At 43.1% G+C, this 13,924-nt stretch overlaps 1 protein-coding gene across 1 annotated transcript; it reads right to left on the bottom strand.

The window, feature by feature from the left end:
- Positions 1–3,976: 3,976 nt before the first annotated feature.
- NDUFB2 (NADH:ubiquinone oxidoreductase subunit B2) lies at positions 3,977–9,557 on the bottom strand. The gene is made up of 3 exons (XM_006078791.3): positions 9,398–9,557; positions 5,434–5,578; positions 3,977–4,198 (listed from the first exon to the last, which is right to left on the bottom strand). The coding sequence occupies exons 1-3, from the start codon at positions 9,502–9,504 to the stop codon at positions 4,124–4,126; spliced, it is 327 nt and encodes a 108-aa protein (XP_006078853.1). The 5' UTR covers positions 9,505–9,557; the 3' UTR covers positions 3,977–4,123.
- Positions 9,558–13,924: the final 4,367 nt, after the last annotated feature.

The following is a 13,924-nucleotide window of genomic DNA, read 5'->3' as shown; positions in this document are numbered from 1 at the left end:
CCAGGATTTGAACCTTAATTCTCTAACTGTTGGAACTTGGGGAAGTTACCTAACCGCTCTACAGTTCAACTTAGAAGTTAAAGTTGGATGTGCAAGTCACTCAGTTGTGTCCGATTCTCTGCGACCCCGTGGACTATACAGTCCATGGAATTCTCCAGGCCAGAATACTGGAGTGGGTAGACTTTCCCTTCTCCAGGGGATCTTCCCAACCCAGGGATAGAACCCAGGTCTCCTGTACTGCAGGCAGATTCTTTACCAGCTGAGCCACAAGGGAAGTTCAACTTACTCGTCTCTAAAATGGAGAGTATATGAGGAGAGTAAGAGGTTTGTTCCTTTGAGAGTAGGCTGGCTGGGACAATTTTTGCATCAGCACAAAGTGATTTCACAGCCCAGGTATAGAAAAGAGGATTCAGCATATGGAGGCCACATTGGCAGATTTTAAAAGACGGCTAGTTTAAGTAATCTTTTAATTCAAGTCAAGCAATTCTGGTTGATTTCTCAGGAAAAAAGCTAATGGGGTTATCCTACTTGAGTCCACTGTAGTCTTTCCCAAACAACTCTATTGATGGGGGGAGGAGCAACAATGGAAAACAACAAAAACTGAGACCTAAAAAGTACATAGGAATCTGACGGTCTTCTAAAGACCACGAATACTTATCAGGTGAGACAGCACACTCCTACACAGGTGAGTAAACACAAAACCAGGAGTGTCCAGCACCTGTGCATCAGGCTCAGGACTGCTGGAGGCAACAGTGGGGAGGGTGAAAAACTGCTTTTGCTGCCATTGGGCCCATTCTGACCACTGGGGAGAACCAAAGGGCGAGTGAAAGCCTAGGAACTAGGAACTCAAATTGGACCATCCCCTGCTTAAAACTTGTGAGAAGCTTTCTCACTGCCTGACCTCATCTAGTCCCACCCTCTCCTCCCCTGCTGGAAGCCCAGTGGACTTTCTGTCCCTTAAACATGGTGACCCTGGTCCCACCCTAGACCTTGGTCCTTGCTCTTCCTTGTCCCCAGGGCACTCTTCCTTCAGACCCCACACAGCTGATTCCTGCTCTGTGTCAGGTTTCAGCTCAGATGCCTTCTGTCCACGAAAAAGGATCAGTATGGACCCCCCCAGCACCCAGTGTTAACTGCCTTCACAGCAACTCTCTACTTGTCTGTCTGTCCTTGCCAAAGTCTGAGTTCTCACCTGTCTTGTTTAGCATGGCAGCCCCAACACCTAGATAGTCAAAAACATAAAAATGTGAACAGCGATGCTTCTGGGCAAATCCTTAAGCTACTCTAGTGCATATTTTTATCTGTAGATAGAAAAAATTCTGTCCTACCTCCTCTCAGAATTATGATACTACAGAAAGTTGAAAAGTACTTTGAAACAAACTCTTGAAAAACTGCATTGTCCTGTTTCACCCTTATCTCACATTCTTCTGGCCCTAAGAATTCCTAGATAGAAACATGTCTTGCTGCTGCTAAGTCACTTCAGTCATGTCCGACTTTGTGCGACCCCAGAGACGGCAGCCCACCAGGCTCCCCTGTCCCTGGGACTCTCCAGGCAAGAACACTGTCTTAAGAGTTCCACAAATGGTGACTCAACACAATGTCGAGCCCACAAGAGATACATAAACACGAGATGGACTGCACCGGCCTCTAACCTCTGTATACTTTGGGCAAGAAAACGCTAGCTGCAGAGAAATAGCAAGATCTTCACAAACTGTCAATGTACATGTGACAGACAGCTAAGCAGGTAGGCAGCATGGCACTGCTGTTAAGCATGGGGTCAGACCTCATGTCATTCACTCAGCAGTGTGTGACCCTAAGTAAGGTGACTTCATTTCCTTGAACTTTGATCCTCACTGATCATCTATACCATGGGGTACCCAAGAAGATCCACAAAAAGGGCTATAAGCAGTTGGCACAGCAGTTTAGTGCACAGGAAATCATCATCAGAAATATCCATAACTCAGTTCCTCATTCTTGGCCAACACACTTTAATTTACAACTTTAATATACAATATGATGTCCTTAATTTCTTGAAATTCTCACCTGGCTCCTGCAGGGAAACAAAAGTTGGAAAGCTTCAAATCCATCGCTCTTGTTCATTCAATTATTCAAGCATTCACTGAGCATCAATCATGTGAGTAGCCTTGCAGAGGAGTCAAATCACCTTGCTTTCTCAACAGGCTTACAGTCTAACCATTAAAATGTTAATGACTGTGTGCAGGAATATTGGAAAATATATGAGAAGACAGGAGAGGCTAGTGTTGCAGACCTACTAACACTGGAGAAACAAAGAGGCCTGGTGAGGACGGGGACCTCTACCTGGTCCATAGCAAAGCCAGAGACACAAAACAAGCTGTAAAACAGCTTAACTGTCCCCACCCCCCACCCCACATACTCAAAACTGCTGTGATTTTTATGTCAATAAACTACTTCTAATTAAAATAACAGCAATACTAGTAGTCTGATTTAACAGGAACACTTAACTGACCCTTAATGCTTCATATTCTTTAAAACAATTTCCAAGGTGTTTTGAATGATGGCAATTATTAATGTGCAATGGTTTTTATGTTTTTTACATTTTTATGGAGGTGTAATTAAAATAAAAATGTGCAGATACTATGGGTTTAGTTCAATGAATTTTGACAACTGTATACACCCACATAACCCCTACCCTACCTCTACAGTTTCACCAGTTTGTGGACTTGATATGAATGGAATCATTCATTATGTACTTTTAAGTGACGTTCACTCCTTTTGCTTAATATGAGGACTCTCAGATTCATCTAAATGATCGTCTTATAGCTTGTTTTTAATCACTGAATTATTATTCAGTTGAATGAATATACTGTAATATGTTTATCCATTCTCTCACTGATGTACAATTAGGTCTAGTTTGGAGATATTATGCAAAATTTTGTACATGTCTTTTATGGAGATATAGTTTTCATTTCTCTTGAGTAAATCCTAGGAATACAGTTGCTGAATCCTAGGATACACGTTTAACTTCATTAGAAGCTGCCAAACAATTCTACAAAATCACTGTACTGTTTTACACTCTTACTAGCAAATATTGCTAGTTGCTCCAAACTGTCACTAACATTTAAAGCAGTCAGTCCTATTTTAGCCATCCTAGTAAGTGTAAGAGATATCTTATTGTAGCTTTAATTTGCATTTCCCTGGTGATAAATGACATTAAGAGCCTTTTTCATGTGATTATTGGCCATTCATGTATCTTCGTTTGTGAAGTATCTGCTCAAGGCTTTTGCCCATTTTTCAGTTGGACTGTTCAATCTAATTTATGATTATAGGGGTTCTTTACATATACCAGATACAAGCCCTTTGTTGGATATAGATGCTATATTTTTTCCAAATTAGTGGCTTATATATTTCAGTCCTTAATGGTATCTTTTGATAGCATAAATTTTTGGTGAGGCTAAATAAAAGTTACTATTTTAATCAGTGCTTTTCTCCAAAAGTTTTTTGTCTGCCTTAAGATTATTAAGATAGTCTCCTGTGCTTTCTTTTAAAAGCTTTAAGAGTCTGGGCTTTATTTTACATCTATTATCCATGCAGTGTCTTAATCCCTGAAGGATTTATGAGGAAAAGAATTCCTCCCAGTATCTTCCTTTTGAAAGAAAAACCTCCTGTTCTGGAAAATGAAAGGGCCATAACCTTTTACTGTTGAAAGAGTTAATTTCCACACAATTCCAATATGTAACATTCCCATATGCTCAAATTTTTCATTAGAACTATTTCTGTAACTACAAACAAGCTCCCTATCTATCTTGTCCAGCAGAGCTGGTGCTTAAAGTCTTTGATCAATAGACAGACAAATGGGACCCTAAACTGTAACAAAGCTGAAGAAAAAATAATTTTTTAAAACATGAAAAGGAAGATGAGACTAAAAGTGTGTAGGGGGAGGAAGGGGCAGAATGACAGCAAATGTGAAAATAGGAAAAGCAGAAGTTAGACATGATGTGTTAATTAGTCTTTATACTGTTATAAAATGCACTGTTTCTTCGGAACCACCATAGGTGCAAAGTCAAAACATGTTTACAGACAAATGTTAAACATAACAAGAAACATGGGGTGCACCCATTTGGCAAGAGCTGAGCCTCCGATTTCAGTCTTCATCATCCGGAGGGATACCCAATTCCTCATCCGTCCACTGGGAAGGGTCGGGATAAGGAAAGTGACCCTAAGGACAATCAATTAAAAAAAAAGTTCAAGAATCTATACTTCACAAAACTATTAATAATCTATACTCCATACAGTTGATTAAATTTTAAAAGAAATCTTGGTGGGGAAAGTGATTTAAATAATAAACAATCCTTTATATACCCCAGGAGCAAATTCTATTGCACTTCAACCATCTGATGGTCCAACTATTCTTCAATCTGTTCAGAATGCGCCGCGGCCTGAATTTGAGAAGCTTGGCCATTTTGGAGCTTCCGCCTGAGCCGGCATTTGAGTATGAGTTTTGGATGGAAGGAAGGGGGAACGGAGACAACAGATTTCAAAGACACCCCACGTCACAAGAATCCCTGAATTGTGACTCCCTTGACAACAGTGTTGTCTTGAATCCCTGACAAAACATAGTGTCTCAAACTGTCCTGCCGTTCCCGCTGGGAGGCCTAGAGCTTCGTGTGGACTCCTCTAGGGCCTGCGCCGCCTCCTGCCACACGGGCCCGGCGGCCGCCCCACAGTGAGGCAGAGGAGTCCATGCGCCGCCAGCTCCCGGACACCAGGTGGCCTCTTTCTGGGTGACGCGGGCACAGACATTCTAAGAGAAGTGGGGCACCAATCAACCTGATGCTTCTAGAACTCACTGTGTAAATTTAAGATTTTTCCCTATCCTTAAAAAAATTTAACTAAATTTACTGAAATTCAAAGTATTCTGGATCAATAAGCACGGATTTCAATGGCCTAAAACTGTAGTTTCCTAGAGAATGGCATCTGTGCAAATGTGATTAAAAGCTCATTTGAGGCCAGTTACATGTTAGAAGGTCACCAGTAATTAATTTCCCTGCTTCAGACAAATTAGCTCACATCCATTCCACTTAACCTGGCTGCCTTGGGCCTCTAGACAGACTAGATGACATGTATCATTTAAAGGCATTTAAGGGTGAAACTTTACCTGCCGAAAACCCCCTACCCAGCTTGGAAGGTAAGAGAATTAGCTTCTGTAGTCTCCCTTCCAGATACGGCCACCAGTTGGCAACCGTAAGACACGCAGTATCTACGTGTACATCCCTGGGTGGAAAAGGTCAGAGATGATAATGTTTCCTAAAATAAAAGGATCCCTGCATACACATAAGGACAACATACCTCCAGATAGAAAAACAGGCTACAAACAGAAAAACAATCTAAGCTGTTAACATATCTTCCCTCCCCACACCCAAAGAAGGACAAGGACTACTCTCCAGCACTTACCAGCACAGCATCTGAGTCGTGCCAGAAGCGCCAGAGAATCCAGAACCACATGGTCGCACTGAAGAACTCGGCCTGGATCACCTGGGATCTGGTCAGCTGTGGGAACTGTCTGTACCGGGGCTCAATGTGCGCACCTCCACCAGCCCTACATGACAAAACGGACATGTGAAGCAGCTTGCCCTGTCTTCGAGCTCATCCAAAACTCTATGAGTTACAGCCAGAAACTAAACCTTTCTCTCCTCCTCCGCAAAAAAAACAAGGATAATGCTCCATGGTCCCTCAAAATACTCCACTTGCATAAGCGTGCTGTAAACCTGTGCAGCGGCAAAAACTGGCCTGAACTGACGAGAGGCTAATTATGATGTTCATTCAGTGAATATCCACACATTTTACACCAGATATGAATGTGCTGATTAGGGGGGTACTGGCCCCACACGGTTAAGGGATCGTGAATCTGTAGTAGGTCACTAGCTTATCCAGAGAAACAAATCAGCAAATTAATTTTGTTCTGGAGAGCCATCTGTTTCAAAGACAAATTATGTCCTCTGCTGTATTAGTAATACAATCTTTATTAAAAGACCACTTTATGGAAAAGAGAACTTAGATCCTTTTTAATAAGCCAACAGCACTGAACAAAGCAAAGAGACTTAAACAGTTAAGTTTGAACAAGTTTTTCTGTTTTTTGTTTTTTCATTTAGATACTGTTGACAAGGTGTGGGATATCATACATAGGGCTTTACTCATTTTATTTTGTTGGAGTTTAATTATTATAGCTTGAATCTAATGTAAATAATGTAAGTTGTACCTAACAGGGCTACTTTTAAGTCCCTTTCAACAGCTATACATATACTATTACATAAAAATGGATATAGAATTTCAAAGAAAGTTTCTATATAAAACGTGTTCACAAATTTCATTCCAGGTAAGAATCAGCTTATAAAACAATGTTCCCTTTTGTTTGACACAGAAATGAATATCTGTACAAAAACTTCAGTAAAATTACTTCATAATGCACGACAGTTTTGTGAATATTAATACTTCCATGGTTCTCAATACATATTACCTAGTACCCTTTTTATTCTCTTCTACTCTAAAAGATGACTAATAGTTACTATTTACAGAGTGTCTTATCACCTGTCAGACACCACACAAAGCACTTTATACATTATCATTTAATTTTCAAAACAACCTGATGAGATAGATCTATGGTTATCAATGTTTACAAATGAGGACACTGGAGTATTATTATTGTTTGGTGACAAAGCCCAAGCTCTTAAATACTGCCCACAAACAACATTAATTCCATATTTATGTAAATATCTATCCAACACTTTTATTTGAAAGATTCTATATAAAATATTAATAGTAATTAGCTACAGATGGTATAAGAAATGGGTTTTATTCTTTCTGCATGCATGTGTGTATTCATGTAAGTATGTATCCTTTTTTACAGTGACCATATATTACTTTTTTTTCAAACATTTATTAAAGCCAGCTTCTAAACTTTAGTCAGTTTTTAGGTAATCTTTTACTAACATATAGTACTAATTTTTTACTTAGAATATGGTATTACATTTGTATGGAACTTTACAGACTGCAAAGCGCTTCCATGTGCATTTATTGTTTGAGCCACCAATAACCCTCCGCACATGTTACTTTTAAAAGCTTCTGTCAAGCATCACTACTTTACACCCTGAATTTATCACACTGTTTCTGTATGCCAATTTTATTTAACAGTACCTATGCAGGAGCTATCTGTGCATAGATACTACATTATGTAAACAAACCATGGAGGTGGGAATTCAATATGTTAACAACAGGCTTCCTTTTTGACAAGTTTTAGATACAATCTAGTAGTAAGTGCCCATCAGTTAAACTCATTTAAAATAAGTTTTGAAAATTATAGTTTAAACCCCTTCCCAGGAACTCTCCACATTTCATTATTGTGAGAGTTACATCTTGTTTTAACTATGAAATAAGTGGGTCATTGACTGCAAGGTATAAATCTTTTTGAACAAAGATTTGAAACACTGCAATTAGAGAAAGGATGGACGACATAATGATTGCCATGATTAAAGAATATAAAGAGTCCATAAACATCTAATTTTATGTTCCAAGGAAGTTGTTAACTGCACTAAGGCAAACTAGATAGGCCTGAACATCCCTCCAAATAGAAACTACGACAGATTAATTTTTTTTTAACTTTTAATAAATCATTAAAATCTTGGCATGGAAGTACCAAGACCGCAGCAAAGAGGAACACCCCCTCGTCTTCCCACGCAGGCTCAAAGGCTGTTGTTGGTGGCTCTCGATCTCTGTCCTTCTCAGGTCACACATGCCTTTTCCTTTTCTCCATTCTACATCTGTCCCAATTCCATATTCATAACAGACACGTGGCTTTAGACAAGTCAATCTTTTCATTTAGCTGGGTCTCAGTTCCCTAATAACAACAGCTCTTTATACAATACTTGTATGGTCTTTACTGAGTACCAGCAACTCACAACACTTCAGAGATTTGTTACTCGTTTACTTCCCTGGGAGTCAACATTATTATCCCAAATAAACCGGTGAGAAAACTCAGTTCTTAAGAGATCATGAAACTTTTCCAAGATCAGACAGCAAGAGCGTGGCAGAGGTGAGATTTGAACAGACAGTCTGGGGGCAGAATCCTGCTTTTAACCACTATTTTGCAGTGCGTCTTGGTAAAGTGTGGACCGTGGTCAGAGGGGCCTGGAACATCACCTGGGAAAATCCAGTGTACTGTTTTCAGTCCTGCTCTTAATCTCTCTGCACTCCCAGCTTGCTTTTGGTAGACCTGCCCTCTCGGCATCAGCACTGGGCTCTCCAGTGGGCTTCTCCCGCTACATCATGGGTGACTCTGCTTTTGCTCACTCTCTTAAATTCTGGTGTTGCAAAGGTAAACTCTAAAGGATACTACAGGCTTTGGGTGACAATAATCTGTCAACATAGGCTTATCAACTGTAACAAACGTACCCTCCGGTGGGGGATGCTGATAATGAAGCAAGCTATGCATGTGTGGCTTGGGTTTATGGGAAATCTCTGTACCTTCCTCTCAATTTTTTTTTGGGGGGGGGCGACAGAAAACTGTTCTATAAAATATTTTTTAAAAGAAAACTTCCAACATTGCCCAAACATCCACTTTTGGCTCTCTTCCCACCCTTTCCCACTCCACTCTCGTGCCTTGGAGGCCTAATTCACCACTCTACAACCATAGTAACTTTTTAGAATTAAAACGTGCCCACGTGACATCTGATTAAAACGACCGATCAGCGCCTCTGTTGGAAATCTCTCAGGCAGGCCTCTGTGTTTTAGTCGGTCAGTCGTGTCCGACTCTGTGACCCCCATGGAGCGTAGCCCGCCAGGCTCCTCTGTTGAGAGGATTCCCCAGGCAAGAATACTAGAGTAGGTTGCCATTCCCTTCTCCGGGGAAATCTTCTTGATCCAGGGATCGAACTCGGGTCTCCCGCATTGCGGGCAGATCCTTTACCGTCTGAGCCACCAGGGAAGCTAGGGCATAGCCACGCATAAGGAGCCTCTTCCATTCTTTCCCTATGACCCGAGGTCTCCGGCCTCACCTCTGGCCTCATCTTGCCTCAAGCTTGAAGCTTCAAACTACCCTGTACAGGTGATTTCCTCTCCCTGACGCCCTCGCCTCCTCAGCTCCTGTCCTTGCTTCCAGATTAGCTCCAACTGTCTCCACGTTCAACTGGTCAGCTTCCCGGGGGCAGCCTCCCTCTGGCCCGAGACCGTCAGATATACACCTCTACCGGCTCCCCCAGCCCCGGCGTCGCGCCGTCAGACTCCAAGTCCCAGCATGCCTCAGGGGTGGAGGCCGCCGCAGACCAGGATCTGCCCCTGCTGCTCGGCGTCAAGGTGAGGGCGTCCCGAAGGCTAGTGCCTTCCGCTAGAAGCGGGCGAAGCCCCAACCGTAGGCAATACTCACCGACGGACGCCACGGGCTCCAGCCGCCCTCGCGCAGCGGCCTCTGAAGAGGTGGCCTCCAACGTGAGCGAAAGGCGCCAGTCGCTTCAGAACCGACATACCAGCCATCGTTAGCCCGGCCGTTACCCAGGCCGCACCGCCGCTGCACGTCACTTCCGCTGGCACACCCCCCCCCATGACGTCACAGAGCCGACCCGCCCCCCCCCCCTCCCTGTGACGTAGGGAGGGGCGGGGAAGCGGTAGTTACCTGACCGACGGAGCCTCTCAGTCCCTTCCCTGAGGTGATAGCGTCCGGGGCCGCCGCCTGAGCGCGCCATTCGCGCCACCAGACGGGGTCTCGCTTTGTGGGCCTGGTGGCGCCCTGACGAAAGGTCAGGGGTGTAGACGGCCCTGGTGGAGCCAGGGATGGGCGTGCCGGACCTCGGCGCTCAGCTCCTGGAGCCCTCTGTTTCGGACACAGAAACTTAACGCTGACACAGCTCGCTCTTTGCTACCGGTGCTGATCTAGGCGCTGTTACCCCACCCGGACCCGCCCCTCTGCCTGCTCCTCCCGAATTAACTACTCTTCCAGACCCTCCTAGGCTGCCAGATCCATTCTGAACCAGTCTGTCCTTCCCAAAGCTAGTCCATTGTATTCCTCCCCTGCAAAGGCTACACGATTTCTTTGAAGCCTTCATCGTTATACGGCTGTCCTGCAAACCTGAGCTTGATAACCAACCCGCAGCCCGTGGTTCTCAAATGTCAGCACCTGGACTGGAGGTATCAGAATCCCCTGAGGAGTCCGACCCCAGCTATTATGTCTGGAGTAGGGCCAAGCAATCTGCATTTTAGCAGACCCCCAATATACGTGGTGCTCCCGATCCCTGGATCCTGAGCCAGCCCTGGATTCTTGGCGTTTGTCTCTTAATATTGCCTTGTATTAAGCCCTGAATGAACTCCAAATTTCCCAAACTTTGGGGAGCTGAAGAACCCCTTTCTCCATCCTTGAGAACTCCAGCTCCCAAATTCTTAGTGTCCCAACTTATGAGTTATAGTTTTCCTAAGAATTCTCATTTTTATAAACTTAACCTGCCAGCCTCACACCTTGGAGATGTCGATTTGAAATGGATCACCTGCCAAGCACTGAAGACTTCACACTGAGTGATAAGCATGAAAATTTGGAAATTTATGGAGAGAAACATAGACCTGAAATTTAGGGATTTAAGTGTATTGAATATAACTGACACTCCTCCTGTGGCAAATAATGGGCCTCCATGTGCCCAGTAGCTAGGAACCTCTCTCCCTGGAGAAAAGGCTTCCTCCGGGAGTCAGTGAAGGACAGGGAAGCCTGGAGTGCTGCAGTCCAAGAGGTCGCAAAGAGTTGGACAAGACTTAGCAAACAAACAACACACCTTTCTGCCGACTTACTGCTTGACCCTCTGGCCCTGTAGAAATCATGCCCCTCCCCACATCCACCCGCTATCCCTCCCCACTCCTGCCTTCTCCTGTCCTAACTTCTAAGTATATAAACTGTAAGAAAGAATGTACTGTTTTCTGGGGGCAAGTTGACTTTCCAGCTGATATGCAATAGTGTGGCTTTCTCTGGGACTACCATTCACTATTTACCCTTCCTAGTACATGCACAAACCATTAAGAGATGTTCATGAATGGGGAGAGCAGGGTCTTCCATCCTTCCAAAGAGAGCTCTCTGCCCATATTATAGAGCTGCCTGCCTTGCTCCTAGGAAAGAACAATGCTGTGATTCCTAGGCCACAAAACAAACAAACAAACAAAAAAAACCCAGCTTAAACAAAAACACTCTAAAGAACTTCATAGTCTGAAAATCTGGAGTTCAGCCTCAGCTCTACCAATGGTTAGCTCTGTCCATTTGGACAAGTCACTTCTCCAGGTCTCAGTACCCTTCATCAGCCATTCAAGAGAGTACCTGGCCCACAGCATGTACTCAGCAATTTTTTTATTACTTTGTCAATATTTTCCTGGCTGCAAAAGCTCTTCAGGTAAACTAAAATTCACTTACCGCCCATCTTTCTTGCTCAATTACAAAATAAAAACTTTTAACTTTAATGCTGGCTTGTATTTAAAACAATATTGTTCTATAGACCATTTGTGTGGTCCTTAGCTCTAATGTTTTGCATCACTAATTCTGATTTTTTACTATGAAAAGTTTAGGGTCCCCATCAGCACACTATTTTGACTGTGTAACAGCAACGCATGTTTGTGTTGTAGACATGTTCTAAAAATTCCAAGGGCAAATATCCCTGACTGCCTTTTGCAGGTTGCACAATGGCCCTCTTTTTGATTCTCAGAAAAGCACACTGCAGGAGAATGAGGAAGGAAAAAAAAACTTGTTCACAAGGCTTCATGTTTATTTAATTTTCTACTTTTGTTCTTTATTATTTGGCTGCACACATGTCTTTATTATTTATTATTTGGCTGCACACATGTCTCTTGGAATCTTACTTTTGCAACCAGGGATTGAACATGGACCATGGCAGTGAAAGCACTGAGTCTTAACCACCGACCGCCAGGGAATTCCCTAATTTTCTACGTTTAAAGGTTGCTTGATCACCCTTTCCCTCCAAGTCTCCAAAAGAAGAAAGAACTTACCTTTCCAGCAGTTTTAACACAGAAATGAACCTTGTTCTTTCTACTTTGGAGGGACTAAACTGGGATCTCCCTTCCAAGTGATGCCCCATTGCTCCTTTATCTACTTACACCCAAGAAGTAGCATTTTCTCCTTATGAAGATGAATGTATAAATCAAGTTTAGCCTTTTTAAGATGCTTATTTTAAAAATCAGCAAATTACCTATATTAAAGCACAGCCATTAATAACCATTTTTCTCTTCAATTCAACCTGTGGTCATTTTCTGTTGCTGCTGTAATGGCTCCTGAGCTACTGAGGCGCTCGGTCCAGCACCCCACAAGGAACTACATGAGTAAGCCTGAATTCAGACCTACCCCAGTGGAGCCCCAAGATGCTTGTAGCCATGCAAGACTGAGCAGAGGACCCGCCAAGCTTCGCCTACATTTCTGACCTGCAGAGACTACCAGGTATTAAACTGCTGTATTTGTGGGTAGTGTGTATGCAGTGAGAGATAACTAATGATTATCGCAGTAAATTGATGGAATCCACTGGCTTTCAAGAAAGGTTCAGAGGTGCTGGTGTTCACTCAGGGAGACATCACTCTGTGTTGGTGCCCCCGTCTCTTGGCCCACAGCACAAATGCATGTGCATTTGGCACAAAGGGCTGAATGTCTGGCTGGTTTGCCCATAGGAGGGAGCTGAACAGGGTTACCTGGAGCCCCCAAGCTCTCACTGCCTGACTCAAATGCCCTACCCTCAAGACTTGGGAAGTGCCAATAACATCTCCACCCCTCTAAAAAAAAAAAACAAAAAAAAAAATTGCACCAAGGGAATCTCTGTCCAACATCTAAAGATAACTTCTGTTCTCAGTTGTTCCCTAAAACACAGGAACTTTATCCTTAAGAAGGAAAGAATGGGAGAATCTAGTCCTTCAGTCACAGCAGGACTCAGAGAGCAGGAACGCTTGACTTTCCACTCACTGTCTAGAGCAGTCTCCAAAACAAGCAGGAGAATCCACTGGGATGCAGGAGAAAACATTCCTTTTAAACAAAATTAAGAAATTAAGCTTTATTAATATCCACTCTACAAACTGACCCTGGGATGCTCTGAGTCCATGTGGGCCAGCCACATGTCAGAGCAGCTTTGAGAGAATGGCCTGTGAACTGGCCCAGTGCAGAGGGCCAGGCAATGGTCGCCCCATTTTCCTTCACTGCTGGAGTGTCGCTGGGTGCTACTGCGAATCTCAAGTCCTGGTTAACAGGATGTGAAAGTGTTAGCCACTCAGTCGTGTCCAACTCTCTGCGACACCATGGACTATAGCACCCCCAGGCTCCTCTGTCCATGGGGTTTCCCAGGCAAGAAAACTGGAGTGGGCTGTCATGCCCTTCTTCAGGGGATCTTCCTGATCAGGGATGGAACCAGGGTCTCTAGTATTGCAGGAAGATTCTTTACTGTCTGAGCCACCAGGGAAGCCCTAACAGAAATGTACTGATTATATTATCTGTTTGTTAATATTAACCAAAATTAGCCCCGTAGAATGCTCAGAAAAAAACAGTATCTAAATGCTAATATGTGAGCACAGGGAAACTTCAAGTAAAATAGTGGAGCTGACTCTGTTCCTGTCTCTAGTATGTCACATTAACCATTGATCATTGTGGGTTTTTTTTTCATTTTACCTTATAATAAAATTTAGCAAGATTGGCAAAAAAGATTTTAAATTATCAAAAGGATAATTTGAGATACAGTGAAACGTGCCCTAAGTGTAAGCTCTGGCTTCAGAGATTTGCTGGTGATGGTAGAACCTGTATAAACCTTATAAATAAATTATATGTGCATGTATATATAAATATATGCAACCCTTTACCAACAGGGCACATAATCAAAACATTTGAGGGGAAAAAACAAAACAGAAAAACAACACAAAATACCTGGGGGGATTCCCT

Source organism: Bubalus bubalis, chromosome 8 (assembly GCF_019923935.1).
Source record: "Bubalus bubalis isolate 160015118507 breed Murrah chromosome 8, NDDB_SH_1, whole genome shotgun sequence".
NCBI classification, from domain to species: Eukaryota; Metazoa; Chordata; class Mammalia; order Artiodactyla; family Bovidae; genus Bubalus; species Bubalus bubalis.
The sequence above is the reverse complement of the archived record's forward strand: the minus strand, read 5'-3'. Positions and strand labels throughout refer to the sequence as shown.

Coding starts and splice junctions, on each gene's coding strand:
- NDUFB2 (XM_006078791.3), bottom strand. CDS start 9,504: ATGGCTGGTATGTCGGTTCTGAAGCGACTGGCGCCTTTCGCTCACGTT. Junction 5,579..9,397: donor GGAGCCCGTGGCGTCCGTCG/GTGAGTATTGCC, acceptor TTTGTCATGTAG/GGCTGGTGGAGGTGCGCACA. Junction 4,199..5,433: donor ACGACTCAGATGCTGTGCTG/GTAAGTGCTGGA, acceptor GATTGTCCTTAG/GGTCACTTTCCTTATCCCGA.